The sequence below is a fragment of the Saccostrea echinata genome, unplaced genomic scaffold, assembly GCF_033153115.1.
Source record: "Saccostrea echinata isolate AGI-Se365-2 ecotype Australia unplaced genomic scaffold, CSIRO_AGI_Sech_v1 ptg000059l, whole genome shotgun sequence".
Classification (NCBI taxonomy): domain Eukaryota; kingdom Metazoa; phylum Mollusca; class Bivalvia; order Ostreida; family Ostreidae; genus Saccostrea; species Saccostrea echinata.
The window spans coordinates 765,974-793,352 of record NW_026889808.1 but is presented as its reverse complement, the minus strand read 5'-3'; the positions used below and the strand labels follow the sequence as shown (position 1 = coordinate 793,352).

The 27,379-nt window shown below is 33.0% G+C and overlaps 3 protein-coding genes across 3 annotated transcripts; 1 reads left to right on the top strand and 2 right to left on the bottom strand.

Annotated features, from left to right (window-relative positions):
• Nucleotides 1-2,356: 2,356 nt before the first annotated feature.
• LOC133174781 (uncharacterized) lies at nucleotides 2,357-4,036 on the bottom strand. The gene is made up of 3 exons (XM_061309877.1): nucleotides 3,815-4,036; nucleotides 3,454-3,544; nucleotides 2,357-2,739 (listed from the first exon to the last, which is right to left on the bottom strand). The coding sequence occupies exons 1-3, from the start codon at nucleotides 4,034-4,036 to the stop codon at nucleotides 2,357-2,359; spliced, it is 696 nt and encodes a 231-aa protein (XP_061165861.1).
• Nucleotides 4,037-5,420: 1,384 nt separating this feature from the next.
• On the top strand, nucleotides 5,421-15,691 carry LOC133174820 (renin receptor-like). Its single transcript, XM_061309919.1, has 8 exons — nucleotides 5,421-5,517; nucleotides 5,878-6,011; nucleotides 9,838-9,978; nucleotides 10,144-10,242; nucleotides 10,654-10,842; nucleotides 12,258-12,407; nucleotides 13,282-13,392; nucleotides 14,263-15,691. Exons 1-8 carry the CDS (start codon nucleotides 5,445-5,447, stop codon nucleotides 14,452-14,454), a joined length of 1,089 nt encoding a protein of 362 aa, XP_061165903.1. The 5' UTR covers nucleotides 5,421-5,444; the 3' UTR covers nucleotides 14,455-15,691.
• Nucleotides 15,692-20,247: 4,556 nt separating this feature from the next.
• LOC133174729 (growth hormone-regulated TBC protein 1-A-like) lies at nucleotides 20,248-26,788 on the bottom strand. Its single transcript, XM_061309811.1, has 10 exons — nucleotides 26,665-26,788; nucleotides 26,192-26,346; nucleotides 24,234-24,280; nucleotides 23,896-24,007; nucleotides 23,242-23,360; nucleotides 22,697-22,793; nucleotides 22,371-22,434; nucleotides 21,929-22,037; nucleotides 21,381-21,566; nucleotides 20,248-20,766 (listed from the first exon to the last, which is right to left on the bottom strand). The coding sequence occupies exons 1-10, from the start codon at nucleotides 26,700-26,702 to the stop codon at nucleotides 20,683-20,685; spliced, it is 1,011 nt and encodes a 336-aa protein (XP_061165795.1). The 5' UTR covers nucleotides 26,703-26,788; the 3' UTR covers nucleotides 20,248-20,682.
• Between the last annotated feature and the right edge of the window lie 591 nt (nucleotides 26,789-27,379).

Here is a 27,379-nt window from a genome sequence, read left to right as displayed (position 1 = left end):
CTAACTCTTAAAGATCACACATAACACAAACAAAATTTTGATGCACGAATTGATAAATATTTTTTGACTGATTTTGAATAGAAATGACATAAATAACAAATCCCTAAAATACAACATGTATAAAGAAATCGGAAGTTTTCTTTGGTGCTTAGATATATGCTACTTTGTGTTGTTTTCTGTGTAATTCTATATATACTAAATTTTGCACATAATTGATTTAAACATTATAACAAAATCTCAGACTTTACCCGGCAATTATTATTCAGGTAACCTATTTCAATATAAATCTATGAGCAATATCACTGATTTCTGAAACAAAAGTTTGTGTTATTTATCCTTAAGAACAAATATCAGAGATTATTCAGAGAATGTCAATGATCATGGCACTTTGAGTTACATGTACATTTAATGGTGGATCGATCCTGGGACAATCAGAGTTTTGTCCCCTTCGCTAGTACATGTATAATAGAAGAGTATTACGACTTTAGTGAATGTGGGAATTAACAGATTTTATCAATGTTTATTCAACGTACACTGAATACATATATATCTGTCGGAGGAGACTTTTCTTATTTTCCAAACTTTTTTATTCCGTCACATTGTGATGTCATAGGTACAAATATAGTTGGGATAAAACTATATTTAAGTTTTTAAAAAAAAATGTGATAAAAAGAATTTCCTAAGTTTGTAATTGTATCCTAAAAGACTTGGGGAGAGAAAACACACAACTAGTTGTATACATGTGTATGAAATGTTAAAATAACGGAGAGTAATCATGCACAAAGTCCACTGGTACAATACATACTAGGCGCAGAGCAAACATGGACCTCTAAAATATAAAATTCATTTGATGATTCTCTACATATTGAATCACTGAAGATTTAAAATCAGTTAGTGGATTTATTCAAAATGATATAAAATGTTAATCCTAAATGTAAAGGAGTATATAGTGAATTATGAAACCATATGAAGAGAATTATAAAGCAGAAATACCTCTGGGCTTTTGATGTTGTTCTAAAAAGGCATATACATGTACCGCAACTTTAGACAGACATATATGTGTGCAAAGTGCTTACCTTCAAAGTAAGCCAGTAGAAAAATCAGTTGTACCAGACAGAATCTACATGGCCACAGCCCCATTATCGGTGTATAAGCCTTGCGTCCCTATAAATTAGTGTTCCTACTTGTAATATGCTTTAGAAGGGTAAAAATATTCGGCTGGCAATTTTATTATTTTCATTTAAGTTACAAATTTTCTGTTTTCTTTTTGGATTTATTTAAATGTCAGAGTTTTCGTGTGTTCAACTTTTTAAGTCTCTGGTCACACTGGATCGTCGGTACATTTAACAACAAACTGTGGGATAAGAACACCCTTCTTATTAATATAAAGAGAAAAACGACTGTAATATATCAGTAGCATCAAGCTCCAACAAGAAACGACTGCATTATGTCCAAGGGCTCCTAAAGAGTAGGCAATTTTGCTTAAAAGGACTGAGTATCATATTTTGGTGAATTACTTGAAAAGTCGAATTTCTCTTTTTAACAATGATGTATCGCATTGTGTTTAGGACCGGTGATTATTAAAAAAAAATCCTGATAAAGTTAAATAACTTTTTAGTTTTAGTTTAATTCTGTATGTGCTGGTTTCAATCCAAGGCCTAATATCCTACATCTACATCTCTTGATCTTTAGAAATCCTGGCTAGCAGTTGGTCTTTGTTGCCGATGATGATTAATTCGGACCAATTTTAGCTGTAATTATATTTTAGCGCCATTCGTGCTGCTTCTTGCTCACTAATTTATGTGATTTATAACCAACACAACTCGTTATTTAAAAGACTATAATGCCCTAATTTATGATTGCGCTGCTCAGTGGAAGATGACGATTGTGCTAAAAGTTGAGTGCACGTGCACTAGTTAATTAGTTGTTTAATTTATCATTTGCTACAACTTTTTTGTCTTTCAAATAGATTTTTTTTACATTCTTGAATCCGCCGGTCCTTTTTATCCCAAATCAATTTCTGAGTTTTCTTTTCCCTTATTTTCTTTTGATAAGAATGTTATACAGTTGAAAATAATAATAAATACAAAGACGTGTCATTACTTATAACTTTATTATATTATAAAGGGCACTAAAATAAATGATACGTGTACGAAGGACATGTGGGCGGAGCTCGGTACATGTATGGGTACTGTATGGGCATATAATATATACATATGCATGTATTCGTGATTAAAACATAGTCTAAATAAATTCATTTTATTAGTTTTTAAATTTCTTCTGTTAAGAAGAATTCAGGAAAACATATAACAAGCAATAAGAAAGGTTAAAAAGATTTTTAAAATATGTACGTATGCTATCTAATTTGTCGGATTACAAAGGTGTTTTCTGTCGGGTTGCCGTGTATCAGAGATTTCGTGGACTTTGGTGCCAGAGTCACGCCGATTCTCTCCCCTTTCTCTAACCACCTGGAGAGCACTAAGATTTCGCTATGTCCTGCCCATCCCTTCTTCTGCCTCATTCGGTTACAGCCTAAGGTAATTCCTGATGACGTCACAATGCAGCTGTAAATCATGACATCGCCCATGCCTGCCTTAAGATGCGTCTCAATGCTCAGTGTCGAGTGAAGGTCGTAAAAACCACTTTTGGGGATTATAAAAAATCCACTGGAGTACGTTAGTCCTCCCTTGGTGTATGTCTGGTTTTTGTAATTTTTCCATCTTAGAAACTCGTGTCCATCTACGGTGATATGAAAAGTATATGTCCGTTGATTTAATTGTTTCCAATAAAAAAAAAATACCCAATGCTTTTAAATACCTAATTTAATAAAAATTTAATAGCTATAATAAAACTCTTCGAAGTGAAGTACAAATGAATTGCCATTTAAATCATAAACCGATTAATTCAAATACCCCATAAAGATTTTAAAAAAAATTAATATCAGTGTCTTTTAATATCTAAGCTGTTTAAAAACGTATCGAGGAAATCCCCCGCTAACACCCAAATATCGCTACGTGTATATTTTTAGAAACTTCTTATACAACTAAGATATACCAAGTAAGTATTACACAGGTTAACTATTGTAACATATAAAACTCATACATGCATCTCAGAAAAATCATCAACAAATACGTAACTCACTTATCTCAGAAAAAAATAGCTAACTTCAGCCGTGCGTAACTCATATATCTCAGAAAAAATGCTAACAAGTAGAGGCCTACGTGACTTACAATGAAACTGTGTTCTTCGCATGACTGCATGGCATGCATTTTTTACTCTTTTACGGGATAGGGTCACATTTTTTTTTTAAAGGTCTACTACATTGTACGAATAATCTATTTTTCAAACCGCAAAATCAATCGATGTATGCATATATATTTAATTAATAGATAAAATAATTTATTTTTTAATCATAATAAGAAAGATTGATCTTAATTCCTATAGCCTACTGACCTGATAACGAAGTCGTGTCTAGAACCATGTACGCCACAGGAAAATTCCCGTGAAACGATTCGTTCCGAGAATATGCTGGAGTGTTGTGTGGCTATGAAAAGATATAAACATGATAAATATAGTTACAATATCACGTTTATAAACTATCCCTTTCCGTAATCTGTATAAACAATGAATTCTTAATCTGCAAAAACTTCAATTCTCAGTTCTTAGATTAGGAGAAAATTGCGGAAGGGTCTCCATCTATAACGAAATGGAAGATATTTATGGAATTGAACTAGTGTTTAAAAATTGATAACTTTAATTAAGTCATTATTTTTTCCATTCAAATTAATATATACATTATTTATAGAAAACTCACCAATTTCCAGTGATCTTCCAGAGATGTCTTAAAAACATTTCGGACATAGACGAGAACTCCCACAAAAGCAAGAAACGTCACCATGGATACTGCTGCTGACATAATAGACACAATGATGGACTTTCGGCATCTTCTTCGTTTTGTTTTTAATTGTTCTGGAACTGTTTCCTTTGATATTTCGTCTGTTGATAATGCTAATTCCTCGTCAACTAAGAGGGTCATGTTTGGTTGTACTGTAGAGTCTCAGCACAATTGTTTACAACATGCAGTAGTTATAACCAAATATTGTTCTATTTTTAAATTTAAAAAAAAATTCAGTAGCGGTAAGAGCCAATCATTTTCAAAACTTATTTTTGGTTTGCTGAAATTCCCAAACAATTCCATATCTATAAATAAGCACACATACTTGGGGTCTCTCAAAGTTTCGTGTATATATGAATTCGCATCAATTGTTGTCTTTTCAACGAATTTTATTTAAAAGTTTGTTTTGTTGCAAAGGTTATCAATGACAACAAAATTTATTTTTGAATAAAATTTGTGGAAAGAAATTTTTTTTCTGCGAAAGTTTTTCTTAATTCCAAACATCTTAAATTGTAATATTTGCCATATTGAAAAAGACAAAGGATCAAACAGTTTGCATTTTGCGCATGCATTGTAGTCGCGCTCAGCATGTTGGTAATTCAGTTTTAAAAATGTTACGAATTAGTTGATATTCATTATCATTAGACTTCAAAACATAATTATATATAACAATTGTTGCTTTATTTCCGTTTTTCTGGTGAGATTTAATGTACTAAATTTAGCACTGAATTTTCAGATCTAGAATTACTTTTTGCTTTGGTTTCACTGAGAGTATTATCATGCCAAATTTCAAGTATTTTCTCTTTCGAAATGTTCGGAAATTTACAGAGCGAAAACTTTAATGAATATTGTTTATGAACCTCCACATATTTATAAGCACTTTTTTCTTACTAAGAAATTATCCTGTGGGGTATATTTTTTATTACAGAGACATGCAGGGAGGTAATATATAGGGAGTCGGGGGGGGGGGGGGAGGCTGCCACTCCACTTTTTCTCGATATAGTCTTTTACTGCGTATTTAATCTGAAAATGTACATTGAAAGGCCGGTTGCCTTCACCCCCACCCACCCAACCCCATCCCCGTTTTTTTTTTTTTTTTTTTTGCCGTAAAGCAAAAATCTCTCAAATTGTTTTTGTCGGAAAAGTTGTAGCCTAGCGGCCCCCACGCCATCTCCACCCTACCCCACCCCCTCGGATTTTTCTAGTTTGGATTTTTATTTTTTTTTTAAATATACTTTTAGCATTACTTTTATTTTTGCTTGGAAAGGGTTTTTCATAAAAGTACCCGCCTCCCTCCCCCCCCCCCCCCCCCCCCGCCCTCCCTTTCAAAAACTATGCAACCCCTTGCCTGGTCAACATATAGATTAAAAATTATATTCTACTGAACTATAGATGTCTACATACATAAATTCTGTAATTGAAATACTTTGACGTCTAAGCAGTTTAATTTCTGGCTTTTTTCGGTCGTGTTTCTCTCTCTCTCTTCTTTAAAAGAGAAACAAGAAACGTACGAGTTATCATAAATTAATGACATTTGGTCACATGACACATGTTCTCAGTCAAAATGGCGGACAGGGAAAAAGGACTATTAGTGTTCCAATTTTACATATTGATTTTTATAGGTAAAATTTCGTGTTTTACGATAATTATTTAATGATGCTGTTAAGAACTATTCTTGGTATGTTTTGAAGAAAAATTTTGTCGATAGAATACTTTCTCGGACAAAAATTTTGAGATGAAGATCGCATTCTTTGGTTGTCACGATCGCATCACCTGACCCGGTCCTTATTAAGTATATCAGCATTGCTAGGTTGTAAAGACCTATGATTATGGTTAAGTTTAAAATAAATTCCTGATATTGTATTGCTGTTTTCCTGAATGTTGCGCTGTGCGAATAATGTGTAGATTTAGATTTGTTTTACCATGTGTACATGTACTTGTTTACAATAACAGATTATTTTTTTTTTCCTGGTTTATTTTAGGAGTGTGCTGTGGACAGGAGTTAGTGGTCACACATGCCCCGAGTTATGTTACATTCCAGGAACAGAAGGAACCGCTATCAACCAGCAATGTTCCTAATGTCATCACACATACGCTTGGTGTTCAAACAGATGGGGTATTGAAGAAAATGTCACATAATTAATGCCATCAGTGCTTTTCACCCTTATTTCAAAAGCAATCTTTTTCATCCACTGCGGGAAGAATTTTACATGATATTTCAAAATCAGTTTGAAAAATATGTTTTCTGGGTAAATTAAGAACACATTTCTCAGGGGAAACTGCTTCTACTTGGCTGTAAATATGGGTCATAAAAAGCTTGAATATAGTCAATTCAAACAGATATGGGATATATACAAGAACGAAATATGAAAATTCCTCAAGTGCAAGATACATATGAAAAATTATGAAAAATTACATTATTCATATCTTTTGATTTTTTAGGTCACCTGAGTCACTCAGGTGACCTATTGCTATCCGTTCTCGTCCGTCGGCGTATGTCATGCGTTAACATTTGAACATTTTTAGCTTCTTCTCTGAAACCGCTGAACCAATTTCAACCAAATTTGGAATATAGCATCTATGGGTGAAGGAGAACAAAAATTGTGAATTTCATGGTCCCTGCCCCCCTGGGGCCTGAGGGGTGGGGCTAAAACCACCAAAAATAATGCAATCTTTAAAAATCTTCTTCTTTACTCCTGGACATCAAGCAGTCAAACTGTTGGCATCATTGTAATAAGCATTGAGCCCTCTACCAAAATTGTGAAATTCATGGCCCCAGGGTCAGGGGTTCTGGCCCCAGGGTGGGGCTATATAGATCATATAGTGAAAGTGCATTATTTCTTTGAAAATCTTCTTCTCTGCTCCTGGGTATTAAATAAGGTAATTAAGTACATAGTTATGAAGAGCAAGAGTGCCTCTTCCAAAATTGTGAAATTCATGGCCCCAAGGTCAGGGGTTCTGGTGTAAGGGCGGGGCTCTATAGATTATATAGTGAAAATGCATTTCTTCTTTGAAAATCTTCTTCTCTGCTCCTGGGTATTAAATAAAGTAACTAAGTACATAGTTATGATGAGCAAGAGTGCCTCTTCCAAAATTGTGAAATTCATGGCCCCAGGGTCAGGGGTTCTGGCCCCAGGGTGGGGCTATATAGATCATATAGTGAAAGTGCATTATTTCTTTGAAAATCTTCTTCTCTGCTCCTGGGTATTAAATAAAGTAACTAAGTACATAGTTATGATGAGCAAGAGTGCCTCTTCCTGAATTGTGAAATTCATGGCCCCAGGGTCAGGGGTTCTGGTGTTAGGGCGGGGCTCTATTGATTATATAGTGAAAATGCATTTCTTCTTTGAAAATCTTCTTCTCTGCTCCTGGGTATCAAATAAAGTAACTAAGTACATAGTTATGATGAGCAAGAGTGCCTCTTCCAAAATTGTGAAATTCATGGCCCCAGGGTCAGGGGTTCTGGCCCCAGGGTGGGGCTATATAGATCATATAGTGAAAGTGCATTATTTCTTTGAAAATCTTCTTCTCTGCTCCTGGGTATTAAATAAGGTAACTAAGTACATAGTTATGATGAGCAAGAGTGCCTCTTCCTGAATTGTGAAATTCATGGCCCCAGGGTCAGGGGTTCTGGTGTTAGGGCGGGGCTCTATTGATTATATAGTGAAAATGCATTAATTCTTTGAAAATCTTCTTCTCTGCTCCTGGGTATTAAATAAAGTAACTAAGTACATAGTTATAATGAGCAAGAGTGCCTCTTTCAAAATTGTGAAATTCATGGCCCCAGGGCCAGGGGTTCTGGTGTTAGGGCAGGGCTCTATAGATTATATAGTGAAAAAGCATTAATTCTTTGAAAATCTTCTTCTCTGCCCCTGGGTATTTAGTAAAGTAACTAAGTACATAGTTATGATGAGCAAGAGTGCCTCTTCCAAAATTGTGAATGTCATGGCCCCAGGGTCAGGGGTTCTGGTGTTAGGGCGGGGCTCTATCAACTATCTAGTGAAAATGCATTAATTCTTTGAAAATCTTCTCTGCTCCTGGGTATTAAATTAAGTAACTAAGTACATAGTTATGATGAGCAAGAGAGCCTCTTCCCACATTGTGAATTTCATGGCCCCAGGGTCAGGGGTTCTGGTGTTAGGGCGGGGCTCTATCGACTATATAGTGAAAATGCATTAATTCTTTGAAAATCTTCTCCTCTGCTCCTGGGCATTAAGGTGATAAACTAAGTAATAGTTATGATGAGGAGGTGGGCCCCTTCCAGAATTGTGAAAGCCATGGCCCCTGGGTCACGGGTTCTGGTGTTAGGGCAGGGCTCTATTGATTATATAGTGAAAATGCATTTCTTCTTTGAAAATCTTCTTCTCTGCTCCTGGGTATTATTTAAACAAATTAAGTGCATGGTTATGATGCATAAGGATGCCTTTTCAAAAATTGTGAATTTCATGGCCCCAGGGTCAGGGGTTCTGGTGTTAGGGTGGGGCTCTATTGATTATATAGTGAAAATGCATTGATTCTTTGAAAATCTTCTTCTCTGCTACTGGAGATTTTTTAAACAAACTAAGTGCATGGTTATGATGCATAAGGATGCCTTTTTAAAAATTGTGAATTTCATGGCCCCAGGGTCAGGGGTTCCGGTGTTAGGGCGAGGCTCTATTGATTATATAGTGAAAATGCATTGATTCTATGAAAATCTTCTTCTTTGTTACTGGAGATTATTTAAACAAACTAAGTGCATGATTATGATAGGCAAGGATGCCTCTTCCAAAATTTTTAAATACATGGCCTCAGTTTTTGGGGTTCTTGAGGAGGGGGTAGGGGGGCTCTATTGATTATATAGTGAAAATGCATATTCTATTAATTAATCATTAACTAATCCTGTATGCTCCTTAGTGTTGAGCTGATAAATAAATTGCTTAGCTATAATGAAGATGGGAGCTTCGAACAGAATTTTTAAATCTTGTGGTCCTAGGGTCAGGGGTTCTGGCATAACGAGGAAGGGGGGGGGGCTTTTGATAATATAGTGGAAAAGTGTTAATTCTTTGAAGTCCATAGTTATGATGATGAGGGTAACTCTTCCAAATTTGTAAATTTCTTGACCTTTGGTCTTGGGTTCTGGTGATAGGGTAAGGCTTTGTTGAATCTGTAGTGAAAATGCATTGTACCTGTGAAATTCTTCTCTGCTTCTAGGTATATCGAAAGCAAACTGAGTAAAAGTTTAAATGATATAAGTAAGCGTATTTCTACCAGATTTTTGAACATCTGGACCATTTGTCTAAGCATTCTGGTCCTGGACAGGGCTCTATTAATTTGTATTCTACTGAGAGAAGTTATTCCCCTTTTCCATTCACCTTTGATAATTAATCACTGTAAATAATGTATTTGAAAGATTAATAGAATAAGATAATTATGCAAGAATGTTTATCGTATAATTCAAAAAGTACTTTCTTAGTTTTAATAATCAGGCAGACCTGTAAGTAATAGATAAATAAAAATGAGACAAAAATAACTTATCTAATTAAAAGTTCTTCAAAGACCATAAGAGAGGTCAATGCTAGAGGTCTTAATATGGGTTTAAAAATAGTACAGAAGCACTAATAGTTTGTTAATAGTCTGCATGGTGATAATATTAAGTGGGGGACAGATTAGAACTTAAGTTATGAGTTGATACTGAATACTAGACTAATTATTTTGTTGATCCTGATCTTCCTACTTCTCTTGCTTTTGGGCAACAAAGCTTCATCTGTCAGTGTATTTAACTTCTAAATTGTTGTATTATACTCAGGTGACCGTTAAGGACCTTGGGCCTCTTGTTTATTTTTATTTTAATTCAGCACAATCCATGCCTTCTAATTAGTGAAGTTAAAATGCTATTTTCTGACAGCCTGCAGATGGCTTGTGTACACTTTATCATTCTTGACTATTTATATTCTTTAAATTAGGATGTCAACTGGAATGGGCTTGCACAGAATTCCTTCTTCAAAAGACCTAAGGCTAATGTACTAGTTTCAATTCTTGGACACAATGACTTAAAGAATAAGCCACTAACTGTCAAAAACATGGCCCGCTTTCCTGTAAAAACAGTAAGTATTTGGTGAAAAATGAAGTTAACTTACACAGTCATCTGATGTTAATTCTTATGTAATGCTTTGGTTGTACCTTGCTACATGAAAGCCTTTCCTTTACTAAGATATACGATACAATGATGTCTTGACCGTCACCAATAAAAGTTCTTCCTTTAATTGTAGGATATTCCTATGGTGGACATTGCCTCTCTGATGAACACACTTCAGGGTGTTTTCTTTGATCAGAGCCCATTGTTACTTGATGCAGGCATGGATAACAATGTAAATATTTAAAGCTGTTTACTCTGCGTTTATGATAATGTGGTAATTTTGAGTATGGTCTATCATTCAAGTACATACTCCTAGAAGAGCATACAGTCTTAATGAATTTAGATTCCATTGAAATATGGTAATTTTATTTATTATAATTTGTAGCTGTATTCAAATACATACCTCTAGAATACAATAGTACATAGACATAACAGATTTCAGAATCCATTAAAATGACGTGGACATTTTACAGTGGATTCATATATTTATTGAATATAAATTAAATATAATTCATCCGCAGTTTCACCTTTCATTGTCTATTATAAAACATACATATGCATGCAAACTTCAAGAATTTTCTGTACATATTTCTTTTGAAGTTTATGGTTCAATAATTGATTCAGAAGTACATTTTTCTTTTAGTTTTTTGATGTCCACTCTGACTTTGATGTTTTCCATAAACTTCCTGATACATTGAGGAAGATGTCTGACCGGCTGTTGGACTCGGACTCCGTGCTACAGAGACATTCCGTGGGGTCCCTGAACTCCAGTAAACCTAGTGACCTCAAACTGATGGGGGAATTACAGCTGATACAGGATGTAATTAACACGGTAAAGGAATAAATGTATTATAATAAAACTTATTTAATCAATTTAATTAATGCAGAAATAAAAATAAAAATTACATCCCATATACTGTAGACTGGCAAATAATCACAATGGTTTTAATTTCACTATGTTCGCGATTCATCATTTTTCCACGAAATTAAAGCCATCGTGAATGCTATCATTAGTTTTTTTAAAACATTTAAATGCCTATACAAAATTTAAATTTAAATTAATTTCTTGCAGCGTGAAATTAAAACCATCGCGGCTGGTACTCTTTGAGAAATTGTGAAATTTTAACACCGTGGAATTAAAACGACTTACAGTACTTGACAGTTGACTAGCCTTTACTAGGCTAAATTCTGTTTGATAAGTAATTTGTAACATAAATTTATGCTAGATTTTTTTTCATCTTTTTAAGGAATTGGAGAAATGCTTTAGTTGTATAGTTCAAGTAACAATTTTTGTTAAATTTGTGGGTTTTTCCCACAGTAATGTTAAATATGAAAGGCAAATAAATAAGATGGCTAACAATTAGAATAAATGTTAGTATTTATTGTTAAAGGTGCTTGGACACAGATTTGAAGTTAATGTTTTCTCAAATTTTCTGTATGATTTTATGACTTATATGTTGATATAGCATTTCATACTAAAATATAATAAAAATCTTATTTCATCTACAAGTTATTAAAACTTCGAATTTCTGGACGCGTTGGATTGACACATCCTTGCTCTTTCACATATTTTAATTTTATTCTTAATACTTAAGAAAAGTGGCAATTTTGTTGTGTATTAATGATAAATATTAAAACTATAACCCAGAAAATTCAGAGTAGAAATGTTCGAAAGCAAAACCCACCCGCAGTATTGTAAGTCCGTGCTCAGTGGTGTGTGCAGAGTTTAACAATTGAACACACCCGATGAATCGTAAACATTAACAACAACAGAGCTCATGCCCTGTTTACAAAAACAGTTTACATTTCACGGGTGTATTCAATTTGTTAAACTCTACACACATCACTGAGCACGGACTGACAATATCTGGTGAGTTGGTTTTGCTTTCGAACATTTCTACTCTTAATTTTCTGGATTATAAATGTAATATTTTCATTAATACATAACAAAATCGCTTCTTTTCTTAAATATTAAGGATAAAGTTAAAATTTGTGTATTAAGTGCAAAGATGTGTTAATCAAATGCATCCCGGGATTCGTAGTTTCAATAATTTCCAGATAAAATAAGGTTTTAATTATGTTTTCGTGTGAAATGCTATTGCAATATATAAGTCGTGTTTTCATGCAGAAAATTTGAGAAAATATTAAGTGCAAATCTGTGTCTAAGCACCTTTAAGGCATTGTAAGCACACAGTTCAGATGCATGTACATCTGTAGATGAATTAAATTTAAATCTTTCATTTGTAGGTGAGTGATCATCCAGAGATGCTAAAGAGTAAAACCCCAGATCTCTTCTCGTTCACCATCACTGGTCTACATGATATCGTTACCAAACACGGAAGGAAGTCCCCGCAGACAGAGGACGCTCACAGATTGATATCAGACTTTATTACAAAGGTAAGACAAACAACACACAGACTTCAACAGGCTTTTATGATGTGTACAAGTATGATAATCATACAGGGTGAACGTACTTAAGTATTAACTGGAGTTAACCAAATAACAGATGTATAGTTAATCAATAACAGAAGTTTAGTTGAACGTTTACGGGATTATTTTCACCCCTTGTCAGACCATTCAGATTTGCAAACATTTTGCCCCATTTTAAAATTTGCCCAAAGTTGTGTTTAGGGATGTGCGATTTTATCGGTATACCGGTTTATCACAATTTTTTATTGTGTGATACGTATCGTGACACGGAGACTAAAATACTGGTATTTGGTACATAACTATAAATTCCGGAAATTATTCATTTAATTTGTTCAAACTATTGAATGACAATTACAGGAAGTGTAAAAAATTTTGAAAACAGTTAAACAACAGCATCAAAACATGCTTTATATTAAATAAATGAAAATTTAAAAAGTAAAATTATGTTTTTATAGCATATTTTTAAGAAATATTACGGGAATTCATTTGAAATTGTAGCAAAAATTGTGTGTAAAAATATCATGATTTATCGTGATATTTTTTGGAAAAAAAATCGTGATATATCAAGATACGAAATTTTTGCCGATATCCATCCCTAGTTGTGAAAGGGAGATAAATCTGTCTTTGTTGAATTTGCCTTACTTTGAATTCACCTACTGACAACGGTGGTAGGTGTAATAATAGATTGTGACAAAAATCTCCCTGTATAAGGCTCTCTTCAGACTGTCTGAATCAAAGAAAGTAAAAAAAAAAATACCCCTGCAAATATGTAAATGGAATAGGTATAATTTCAGATGAAAAAACACCTGTAGATATCTAAATGGAATATATATGATTTTAGATGACGGAGGATTTCAAGAAGTTGTACAAAGATAATGTGGTGGTGGAGGTGCTGGCCATTAATCCTGAGAAAAAATATGTCAGAAAAACGAGAAGTCTGATGGCCGTGGATGTAAGTAACAGAGGGGAAAGGAGACCTCACAGAGGGTGAAGGTCATACTGCTGCATTGCTCTGATCATTTACTGATGGCAATAAATGGTAGGAACAGGGCATGATGGAGGGGAAGGGGGGCATATTGAGGGATGGAGGTCATACTACTGCATGATTATTCACTGATGGCATTTGATGTAAGGAACAGTAGAGGGGTAATACATAAGCCACAGTGCTGATAATATTGATTGAAGTTTGTGATGTACAAGGGAAGTAACTTAAGAGTAACTTAAGTTGTTTTATTAAAGTCACACAAGAGGATGGCTGGAGTTTTAATCAGTAAACAATTTACATGGGATGGTACTTTTAATTTATTTTCATGGGTGGGGAGGAAGGAAAAAAAAATAATTTTATGAGTGGTTGTCCTCTAAAGAAAGTTTTATTCCCCCCTACATTTTTTGTTGTAATAGTCCTAATCTGTCTTAAGTGAAATCTCAGACAATGCTTCAATGGACGAATTTCACATTCTTAAGAGTTATCTCCCGTTGTTGGCATAACTCTCATTTTTCTCACTTTGTCCTTTGTAAGTTACCTGTAAATATTTTCAACCTTGGTAATGTTATAGATGGAAAACAGTGCCTTACGCCAGATGACCCCAAATTGACCCCGCAAAGGGAAATAACTTTTATAATTGTGAAAGTCATCTATTTCTCTACAGTTCAATATTTAAAGTTTTACAATGTATTCAAAAACAATGTACTGGTATTTAGAGGTCTTGAGCAAAATAAATCTGTAGTAGTCAATTGTCTATCAGGTCAACTATTTTGGCCTTGGTAATTGTTATTGATATTGAGTTAAAGAATGTCTATAAAAATCTTGCTCCGATTTCAGGACTCTGAAGTGAATATCAATCTCTCCAAAGATTACGACGAGAACTACCCTGCCATATTTAACATTATTCTGTGGATGATGATCGCCATGTTTGTCGTCATCTTCGCAGTATCTTACGGAATGTGGAACATTGACCCTGGCCGGGATAGTATTATCTACAGAATGACCACAACCCGCCTAAAGAAGGACTAGTCACTTCCTGTCTCTAGCTATTTCCTGTGATTTACCATCGAATGTTTCTTTCAATATACTGTTCTAATAACAGGGAAATTATGAAAGTTAAAATTAAAATATTTATAAGGTGAATCAATGTACTGAGCCTACATCCCTTCTCTCTTGCAACAGTGGAGAGGATATCTGTCATTTTTAATATTTAATTTACAGGGTACAGCAGTGAAATTTTAGATGGAAAAAGTACATTTTAAAGATAAGGCTATAAAGTACTCCTGTGTATTGAAGTCCAGTGTGTAAATGCTATGAACAAATCTAAACTTGTTTTTATTCAGGGAGGGTGCTCAAGAATGGGGCCATTTTCTCTAGGTCTCTTTATACGATATTGAACCAAGAATTCCAGCATGTTAGTATGTTACGAAATTTACAATATTGTTTGTAGAATGTGTGTGTATAAACACTTTTTGCAAAGTTCTAGTCTAGTTACTAGTGAGGGTATTACATGTTCTGTATGTTCTTGTAGTTAGTCAATGTGGATTCTTTTATAAAAAAGGGTTGATTACAAAAAAAATTGTACTTTCTCTGTATCAAATATAACAGCACAATATTTACATGTATTATTATGGGTTGGAATTGAAGATTGTGATAAATCACTGAGGATTGTATTGTAGGTATCTTACATAGTATACAGGGACATTTTTTTTCAAATTTTGTCTTATATTTTGATTCAAACACTGGAAAAAAATGATATAAAGTTTTATCTTCAGTATAACATATCCAAAGCTTTTATGCTACTTGTAAAATACTAGAAGCAGATTAGTAGAAATGAAACTTGAGCTAAACATTTAATTCGTAGGATTCAGTAACAGAGGATTCCAATGTGACCTTGTTCCTTATACATGTATGTTAAATTGAGAATGTATATGGCATCTCATGACACTGTCTAATTATGTATTGACTGCTGTGATGTATGTGTGTACATTAGAAAGGGGAATTTATTGAAATGTTAATTCAGCATGATCATGAATTACCTGTACTGTCCCCCCCAAAATGCTAACTTTTGCAGTTGGAAATCAGTTTTGTGTGAGTACGAGTGTAATTTTTGATAGAGAGTATTTGCGTTTATTAGGTTTGTAAGTGTGACACGTGTGGGTGTTTGACTGTTGTGGTAATTTAATTATCTGTTGATGTAGATATCTCCTAAATATGTAATAAACAAGAGTATAAACAGAATGAATAAACACTTATGTAAACTTAAGCTTGGCTTATAATTATTTATCATTTAGGCCAACTTTAAAATAATGTTTGTTTGCTCTCTCCCAACTCAAGTTGAAAAAAATTGGGTTGGTAGGTGGGAATTTTTTTCCTGGAAAATTTCAACATCAATGCTGAATTTTCCAAATTTATTTTCTGAAATGCATAAAAAATTGTTTCCTGGAGGTTAAAAAAAGTTTTGAGTTGGGCCCTTTTTAGCCAGTTGGTTGGGAGAGGGCAACCAACAATTTTTTAAAGATAGCCTTATATGTAAATGTGATAACTCACACCATTCTCTTATTTTGACAAATTTGTCTAGAGATCAAAACAAATTATTGGATATACAGCAGAATATGTACTAGGAATTTACACCTAACCAAATGAACTGATTCAACTGAAACACTGATCCAGTCTGTTTCAATAAACAAGGCGTGAAACAAGGAGATATTTTTAATTCTTTTATTGCTAATTAAGCTAGGTGATGTGTATACATATATATAAAGGTATTGCACTGACATAAACAATCATCTTAAACAAAAAAAAACTGTCTTAAAAATAAATACTGAAATGATAAGTTTTGCGTCTGGCATTAAGTAAATAATTGTGTATATATATCTGAATTATTAATTATTTTATGATTGGTCCCCATTTCTGATATGGCACAAAAAAATCTGGATATGCTAAATAAAGATGACAATTTCTTATGGAAAAAATTGAAATACTACTGTTGCATCATAAATAAACTTCCTTTGAAACAACTTTCATGATTTTTGCAGTCACATGGAAAAAAATTAGTAATTTTTCTGTCTGAATTTGTATATTTTTTTCTTTCAAGACAAACATTCTTTTTTATGTAGACCAATATAACTCCTTTTGAGAAATTTCTCAAAGTGCATGTAGGTTGCAAGTTTAAAAGGAAAGCATGAACAGGTGTAGAGCTCTATTAATTATTAATTCAGCTGACAGCATTGGCTTACTGTAGACATTTACATTCAGTCATTTTTGATAGGGCTGCTGAGATCACTGAAAGTCTTCAAACTGATCTAGTAAATCCAAAATAAGTGAACCATGGCAATATGAATCTCGATTAAACTGAACCTTAACACTCCCCCCCCCCCCCCCCCCCCCCCTTTAAAAAAAAGAAAAAAAGAGGTAAATGGACCATAATGCTCACTTGAATCACTTACAAGTTAGAACAATTGCTATTTGGTGTCTTGAACATGGATATATCCAATGCAATGGATATGTAGACGAGCTGGAAGACCCAACCACTTTTTCTTTAAGTATTTCAACTTCAACATCTTAACTGCTTGGATATATCTAAGTTTTTTGTTGGTCCAATTGAGTTTTAGATGACAAGGTTTGACTGTTTGTGTGTTTCAAATGGATATTTTTTGTTCATAATGAGATGACAATCAATTTTGAAGTATGTGGTAATTATCCCTCTTCTAAATACATATAAATCCATCTCAAAAATATGCCTTGCCATATCCATGATGATAAGTGATGACCAAATAAGGATATAAAGGAATAGACAGAGGTTCCAGGAGAGGAGGTGTGGTTATAAAGGTGTAACCCCCTGAATTTATGCATTATAATTAGGGATGGCAACGAATATTCAAACATTCGAATATTCATTCGATGAGTTGATATTCGAATATGAATTTAAGATTCAAATATTCGGTGTTTTTTCAGATTTCATAAAAAGAAGTACTGTGATTAATAAATTTTGATTAGAACAGTGCTGGAATTATCCCTGTTTAATTTACTAGCGATCAATTTCTTTCACTACTTTCTTATCTTATAAATCTACTAAATTACATGTATTTTGTTTTGAGTAAGGTGTTAAAGAATTGTACAAAAATGCTTTATGTATAATACAAAACGTACTTTCATAGTTTTTATTAGTTAGATACGATCGGATCTAGAATTGAGGACAAAAATGAAATCTAAGAATGTCTAAAAGGCGTGAAGAGTATACTTACCAAAATAAGATTAATTGATCATTGAATGAATGTTCGATAGAATTAATCTGTAATTAATATTGTAAAGGGCTTAATTTCAGAATAAATGTGTAAATTACTTGATTATTTCGGGTTGTACATAATCCCGAATTTTATATTCATTATCGGGAAATTAGTTAATTACCTAGGAAAATTGTCTATGGAAATATTTGTTTACATTGTATCAAAGATTATAATCATATCTCTTATCAGGTAGATAATTGTAATTCATTACACGTACATGTATTGGGGAGGTCAACATTACCGCTATATTGCGAAAATTTTCAACTCATTACCGCTACATTTTCTAAAATTTTCGGGCGATCATTACCGCTACATTTTATCAAAGGAGCTAATGCCGACAACAACTCATTACCGCTTCATACCAAATCGGCCAGCAATGGCACGGTAATTGAGTTCCATTCAATATAATTCACTCACCATGTAGTGAAGTACAATTTGGATCTGAATTCTAATCAAAATTAGTATAGGCCTATATGAGTCTGTAGTAGATTTAGCGTCACATGAATGTCATTGCTACTGTTGAGATGTTTGTAACAAATCGCGATAATATTAATGCAGGATTAGTTTTCAATGGATATAAATTTCGTATAAATAAGACATTTAAACACTCCAAAGTGTGGAGATGTAGGGAAATAGGTCTTATGCATGTATATATATGTTGTACTGTACACGCATAAGACGCTGGCTAACGAAAGAGGCAATGTACAATGTAGCGGTAATGTATACTTTTAAATGTAGCGGTAATGTATCCTTAAATTTTTTGTAGAGGTAATGTGCATGTAGCGGTAATGAAAATTTTGAAAATGTAGCGGTAATGATACGCACCCACGTATTGAAATCTGAACAGTATACCGTTACGACTATCTTGCCTTTTGAAAGACGAATGGTTCCTCAGTTAGAGCTACAATAAATACACGTTTCATTTGTTAGAATTATACTTTTCTACATTTAAATCAATTATTTATTTCAAACATTGACAAATATCAAATGGAATTTCTTATTGTACACCTACAATTTTACTTCCAATATAAGTATACCTACGCTAAACCTTTTATGAGAGTAGGATGATGCATATTTAAAATAAAACAGATTTATTTATTTTATCGAATATTCGAATATATTCGAATACTTTCATTGAATATTCGAATATGAATTATTGATAAAATTGACATCCCTAATTATAATAGTTCAGAGGTTAAAATGTACCACTTCTACTTTCCTTCCTAATCATTAGTAAATTCTGATAACCTAAAAAAGAAAGAGTGAATCCAAATTAGAATGATTAACAATAAATAACGGAATGCATCGGATTGGACAAAACAGGAGTATTAATATCATCAAAAACATGACTTAATTAATCTAGCATGATAATAAATACAAACTAATTTTATACAAAAACAAACAGCACATGGATTTCAAAATTGAAAAATTTGCAAAAAAGATTTGCTACTGATATAGTTAACTGATTAATAATTGGAATAAAAAAACCAAATTTATCAATAAAAAAAAAACTTTCCAACATTTTGCAAAAAAAATGTTTGCAGAATAAATTAAATTGTTTGATATCAGACAATAAGATAACAATTTCTTTCCAGAAAAAAGAGTATTTTGTGTGACTATTTATTGTCTGGGAATAAAGTGTTCTAAAACGTATACTCATATCCATTCTTTAGAAGATATTTTTTTTTAGCTTTGTGTTTTTTAAAGTTCTATAAAAAAATTTTATAGGACAGACAACAATTACAAAGTTTAACAGTTGATAAAATACTGATTTCACAATAGAAGAGATGGTCTGTTAGCTTTATAGAACAACTGTATTAGTAATCTATATGAATATCCAGCAAAATGGATCAATTCCCAGCAGGAGAATTTGAGCTAAAATTTGTGTCCAAAATTTATGTGATTCACTGCAACCTATGAATAAATTCTTTTTATCTATTCAAAGTGCTGATCGAGTCAAAGGCATTTTTAAATGAAACATCTAAGGGTACTACTTTGCTGTATCTGTACTTGCTATGCTATACTGTGCTATAAATACATCCCTGCTTCTTTTGTATGTTAGCTAAATGCAGACAAAATTTCCAGGTAGATAAGTTGTGTATATTTAAGATATGGCCATTTATGGACTGGAATTTGCATTAGAAGATACACTAATCAACATGTTTTGCTAGACTTATAAAAGATATGTAAAATATTTCTTAAATTACACAAAAAGAACAAATACATGGCCCTTAATTCAACTGAACTGAAAACAAAGAAAACATGTTCATCTACTGATAATAAATAATGAGATCAGAAAAAAACCTTAAAATTGTAAATATATACCAACATTTCAACAAAATCTATATGAACATAATGCTAAAATGGCAGGAAAATCATACACTGATTTTTATGATATTTAGTTCCAATAGAAATGATAAATGTACCTCCTACGACACCAAGACCTTTCAGAAATCTTCAATTAACAACAAGCAGTATATGAAACTCCTGAAAAATGTACTTGTTAGGCAGATTTTTCCGAATTAACTAGCAAAAGGCCCATGGGCCATGACAGTCACCTGAGTATTGAGCAACTTTCATGAGTTTCTCAGGCTTTAAAAAAAAAACATATCTGGTGACTCTGGTGACATAAAAATACTGAATTAAAAAAATTATCATCCCTGATGAAGAGTAGGTAGTATAGAGAATGTAGGCTAACAGGAGTTTCATACACTGAAATCAGGTCCTCACTAAAATTTACAAAGTAACAGGTACATCAAGAGCTTATAATCATAACCTTTTTGAAATCTTCAAGATATTATCATGGGATCAGCATTCATTTTTCAGTTTACAACAAGGCCATTTTAAAATTTCAAGATGACATCATAACTACTCAGTAATCTTCAAAATAATTTCACTGCCCTTTTAGATTATTCCAGATGACATCCAAGCTTGAGGCATGTTTGAAGTCTCTTTACTTTTGTAGATGTCAGTCCCCCACTCTAGCCAGACACTCACGCCTCATTTTCTCAATCCGGGAATGGGGGAATGAACCCAGTCTCTTAAAACAGTGCTGCAAAAGAAGTTATTCAGTAAATGAAAAAGAATCTGTGAATTTCAATTTGGATTGGGAAAATGAAAAAAAAAATTGAAATGCAATGCAATTACAGTAATAATTTCTACTGCATATCTATGCAGCTGAACTTCAGTATCTCAAACTTCCATATCCAAAACCACCTTTTAATTCTGTAAGTATCACAGATCTTTTGGATATTTCAATTTTTTTTTCTTAGTCCAATGGAGTTTAAGATAACAAGGTTTGACTGTATAGAATTAAGATATAAATTTATTCACATAATATATATGTAAAGTACCAATTAACTGAAACATCAGTGAAATGAAATGAATCATCCATGACGATTTCTATCCCACCAGTTGGACTACTGATTACTCTGTTTACTTAATCAACACAGAGAGCTCATGGTGGTTGTGACCACTCAACAGGGGATGCTTACTCCTCCAGGCACCCGATCCCAACTCGGGTGTTCCAGGGATTTGTGTTTTTAGCCCTGTTCATGATTTTGTATTCATTTTTTAACTGGATTGATGAAACTGATCACTGTTTGTTATCTTCACATGTTGAAGAAGCAGCCATAAGAACCTACACTTTTCCATACCCTCTCTCACCTTCATTAACTTGTGACAGTTCAGACTCTGTGGATTTTTGATGATGGACTGAAGCTCATTCACCATCGACGTGAAGTTACTGCAGGCCATTAGTCGGTCTCTGTTCTGTAGGATCAACATTGTTGATACTCGAAGTAGAACTTTACTGCCCTCATAAAACATGCAGTCCCAAATACGTAGAACAGTCTACAAAGACAATTATTCAGATACAGTGGTGATGGGGAGATTATAAATGAAGTTTGAGAATTACTCACAGATACAGCTGGTGAAGGGGGGAGATTATAAACAATTTATTTATTTTACGTTTGACCAAATTTTATTATTGGCTTCTTCATTTTCTAGTCTCATTATATGATTTCTGGTCACCCTTTATTTATAATGATAAACATAAAATGGACCAATTTTCATAAATACTGAAATTTATAACAACTAAATCTCAACTGTCCCAGAACACCTTTTGCAAAGATAGAGGGGCAGCTTTCTACATGCCTGTGTTTGGTAAATCAAAATTATAAAATTGTTACAGAAGCTACAATAACTACATGTACCTCTGTTGGCAGTACATCAGCAAATAAACACATGAACCACTTTGTCCCTACAAGGCACCAGTGGACCCCCACTGTATCCATGTGCTGATAAAGAACAGGGTCCTTCCATCTTAAAAAAAATACAAACTACACTTAAGGAACCAAACATATACATGTAACATGTAACTATGTAAATATTAGTACAATTTTCTCTTAATTTTCTGAGTACCCTCTTCTCTATTTCTTCTATATATGCAGTACAGACTTACAGAGGTTTACCACACATATACATGTTTTATTCAAAGCAGTACAGACTACATGATGATTTCTCCTATATATGAATCATATGCATCACTATAAAATGTTTCAAAATCGAAATACACATTAACATACTTTCAAATGATTTTTGATGTTTTGAGCACATAACTCACTACAAACTTTTTAAATCAAAGTACAGACTTACTTAATGATTTCTCCTAACAACTCTTGTTCTGCCTTGACGGCTTCCATACCAGGGGAATAAAAATCTGAAAAAACATCATAAATATGTAAAAGTAGTTTTCTGAAACAGATATATACTTAACATATATAGGTAAATCTCAAATTGAGATGCAATGGCTAACTGGAAATCTGATATCTACTGGTTACATGTAGAAGAAGGGTTTGTTCATATATCAAGGGGATAGGTTAACCAATATGATCTTAAAAGTTATCCCGTTAAAACTGTGTCAATGTATATGACAAGAGGAAAAACTGCATGAACCCTTGACCTGTATATATTATACTGACCTGGTAATATTTCATTCATCAGACAATCCATAAGCCAGAACACACTCTCTTCATCCTTAACAATAAGGAGCAACAATCCAGCTATAAAATTTAGTCCCTGTAAAAAATAACAATCCAGCTATAAAATTCAGTCCCTGTAAAAAACAGCAATTTGGCTATAAAATTCAGTCCAAGACAATGATTTGTTCAGTCATTGGTCAGTTTGAACCAGACAGTGACTCGATTGGTCAGTAAACCAGACATTGACTTGACTGGTCAATTTGAACCAGACAGTGACTAGATTGGTCCATTTGAATTAGACAATGACTTGATTGGTCAGTTTGAGCCAGACAGTGACTTGATTGGTCAGTCTGAATCAGACAGTGACTTGAGTGGTCAGTGTGAATCTGACAGTGACTTGATTGGTCAGTTTAAATCAGACAGAGACTTAATTGGTCAGTTTGAATCAGAGAGTGACTTGATTGGTCAGTTTGAACCTGACAGTGACTTGATTGGTCAGTTTAAATCAGACAGACACTTGATTGGTCAGTTTGACAGTGACTCACCTGACAATAACCTTTGTCTGGGTTATGATGTGAGATGGCTATCAGGACGTTACTGAGCGAGCTACGTAGACCATCCTTGGTAGAGAAGTATATATTCTCAGGAAATGTCCTGTGTAAATCTAAACAACATAGACAGTAATTCATCCATTGCATTAAAAATAAACGTACAGGACTATAAACTTAGCTAGAAAATATTTCCTTCAATAAATCTAGTGTGTTTGTATAGTTTGTAAGACACCCTTAGATCACTATGTACAATAAAAAAAATTGCAGATGCCAATAAACTATAACTTAATATAATGGATGGCTTTATGTTCTACAGTTCATAACTTCCTCTTCTCTTTCTCTTTTTTATGATAGAAAGGCATACAATAATAAAGTGTATACACTTGGTGGACATAACTTTTGAGAGTAAATTTTTTTTTTTTTTTTTTTTAAATATTTGGATCAAAGATTCCATTTGCTTGATATTTTTTCACTCTCATTTTAGACAACTTTTGCAAATGTATGAATTTCATCCTCCTTTCTTGTATTTCCAAATCAAAAACTCTGTTTCAAATCATCACTTCTTCTGTTATTGTGATTTAACATGTTTAATAAAAGTAACGAGTAAAAAACCCAGGTAATTAAGATAACGTGGGTAAAATGACAAACCTAGAGCTATAGTTTCTACAACAGTTGAGTCCTTTTCACCCAGTAGGAGTAATTTATATGTTTTAGGGTTCATTTTCTTTTTTTCTTCTGCTCCACTCAGCAACATCCAAACCTTTAATAAAATTTAAATGCAAATTCAGAACAATTTTGGCAGAACAGTATAATATGACATTGTCCAAATATTGAACAAACATTACAAAGTAATGGATTTCTACCCAATTCAATAAAACTATCTAATTCTACAGTGATCTATGAATTTAAATCTTTGGAAGAAAGATTACATTTTTTAATAATAATTATCAAACTTTGAAAATGATTCACAAAGATAAATGACTTACATATTTTCTATGTTCATTTGGAATTCCCTTTCTACAAAATCTTTTAACTGAAATGAAAAAGTACATCAATTAATCTACATTATTTTTTTAAAAATTAGATTTGTTATGTTTTTGCTAAATTTAAGAACATAAAATCAAGGCTTTAATTTGCCTTTCAAATATTTTTATTCTGTGACCCCCCCCCCCCCCCCCACCCCCTCTTAAAAAACAAAGAGAGTACAAATTTATGCCATATACATGAAGCTGCAACATGTACACCTGCATATATACATGTTGCATGTAGTGCATATATGCATACATATGCATATATAGGGAAAATAGGGAAAAACTTTATTTTTTTTTTCAATTCTTTCATCAGGTTTACGAATAACTAAACGAAATTACATATATGTAATATGATAAAAAGAATAGCACCCATGCAAATACAGAAAAAATTTTAATGATCTACTCTTATATTGACAGAGAATAACCTGAAAATATTATAAAATGTTGAGATTGCAAAATTACCAGATCTTTTTTTTCAAATGGAGAAATCTATCAATAAAACTCCCACATGCTACTACTGCTGTATATAGATAAACCTAGCTTTATTCTGCTTCATGCTGTATTGTTGCATGTGGATCACATAGATGCTTAACAATATGGGGATACTGATCTATTTATTTTGATCAATTCTGAAAAGTCTGTTTTCAAGCTGTTGTCTCAATAGAAATGATAAATTTATAGCGGATACAAAATATATACATTAATTTTACATGATGAGATTTTAGCATTTATATGACACTATGTCAAGATTTTAAGCCCTAAAATTTGTTTTCAATTCTAAACAGTTCCATAAAAGGAAGTAATTTTAAAATTTGGCTTATAACACAGATTTCCTCTCCAATTCACACATATGTCAAATCCTATACACTTCCTAGTTCTAATGAAAACATAAGGAAGCAGTATACCTTTTAATAACATTTCTAATAGCTTCCATACAATGGTACATTTAATATTAGAATTAACAAATCTAATAAAAGTTGCCTTCAAATTGCTCTTGACTTTGGGTAGTTAGAATAATCTGTGTTTTGGGACAGGCCCCCACAAAAGGGCTCTGTAGGATATATTATCATTTCATAAAGATAGAACATTCTATCTAGCCTGGGGGGTTACCTATTGGAGAGGTGAGTTAATGCAAGACCAAGATATGACCTTATTACATGTATGGCATTTTTAAAATATGCAAGCATATTTTAACAAATAAATCCTACATGTTATATAATGTCATACATTTACATTAACATGATTATTAGAAATTGGTCTTGACCAATGTTGTTTCACTTGGAAACTGAAAAATGACACCGAAAACCAAATCAAAATTGTACATGTGCACAAGATCAAAAGAAAAGCAATTCATTATTTTTTGATTAATCAACATGACAACCTTACAATCATCACTTTATCTACTTTATTATTTCACATTAACTTTTAATTGATTTTTTTCCCATGTGTTTCACTGGGTTTGGAGTCTACTTGCAGAAAATGTTAATTAATGTCTATCTCAATCTGGACCATGTAATAAGAAATTAGAATCATTATGTTCATGCAAACTAATTTAACACAAAAGCTTTGTTTTTGACTTTTGCAATGGTATATTTATTATGTTTCCACTGGCTTTGGAGTTTGGAGTCTACTTCCAGAAAAGAGTTTTGAAATATCTCTAGATCTCTGTCCATCTCTGGCCTGACTTGGGGTTTGTATAAATTATAACAAGTTTACATTTTCATCATATTCCATGGTACTTCGAGTACTTTCACTGTGGTACGTCTAAATACATCTAAACATGCTAAAAGAAGGGACAAAATGCAATCTCGGTTCCCTACTGATTCTGAGTTATGAGCCATATGGCAAAGGAAGCTGACTGACCACTTTCATTTACTGTATAACAGCTTTTACAAACCAATTCATAAGCTCACCCTTCCTATTTTTAGCAATATCCCCTCCCTTGGACACTAATGACTTCCAGCGAGATTCTCTTCGAGCCAAGACAGGGAGGTAACCAGCCATGAATTCATCGTAAGCGTCTGAGTTTGGGTCCTGGCTCCTGTCAAAACCATACCCGTCCACCTGGCTGTTAAACGAAATGATAAGGGGAGAATTAAGGTCTTATCCAAACTTCCAGATTATTACTGTAATCAGGTAATAGCATAGGCCTGTGTAATACGTAAACTTGCATCAAGTTCAAATACAGCGGTAACATATAGTTATAAAGTTACAAGATTAAATGCTCTGGTTTTAGAACTGCTCTGAAAATTTTATCTGTTGTTAACTTGCGATGTTATAGATCTAGTAATAAATTATTAAAACCCTCCACCCCCTTATCAAAAACACGTCCCTGCATTTTCTAAACTACAGACATCAAAAAGTAAAACGTCGCTAAAGCACGAACCTTCTGAGGGTATTGTCAGCGTTTTTTCTCTCCCCCATGTCATCTCAGACCCGATGTTAAGTCTCCTATCGATTTTATCATCTTCTTTACCTACTCTATCAACGATCTTCGAACCATCATCTGCTAGAAAGTGAACAGGAAATAAGCTGGCGACATCTACCAAGGACGAGAACTCCGAGTGTTGTATATCTTTTCAGCGGATCAACGACGATGTCTGATTAATTAATGATTAAGATTAATTATCATTTAATTTAGCGAAAACCAAAGGCTAAAATGACAAACAATTCAAACATATAAAAGGAACAAAAATGAAAATAAACGAATAGAAATAAATAAATAGATAAATAATGAATTAATAGATAAATAAATAAATAAATAAATAAAAGACGAAAGAATATTTTCGTTCGATTTAAATTTGCTTCCGAGGTCAAAAATATCTTCAGGTACGCGTTTCCGATCGACCTGAAACAATTAAGATCAATTAATAGTTCCTTAATTTTTCATGACATCTATATATATATATATATATATATATATATATATATATATATATATATATATATATATATATATATATATATATATATATATATATATATATATATATATATATACAATGAAAAAGCATCTTAACTGCTTAAGGGGCTCTGTATTTTACAGATTTGATTTCAAAATCATATAACATAAAAGAAAAGTGCTGGCTTACTCGTTAATT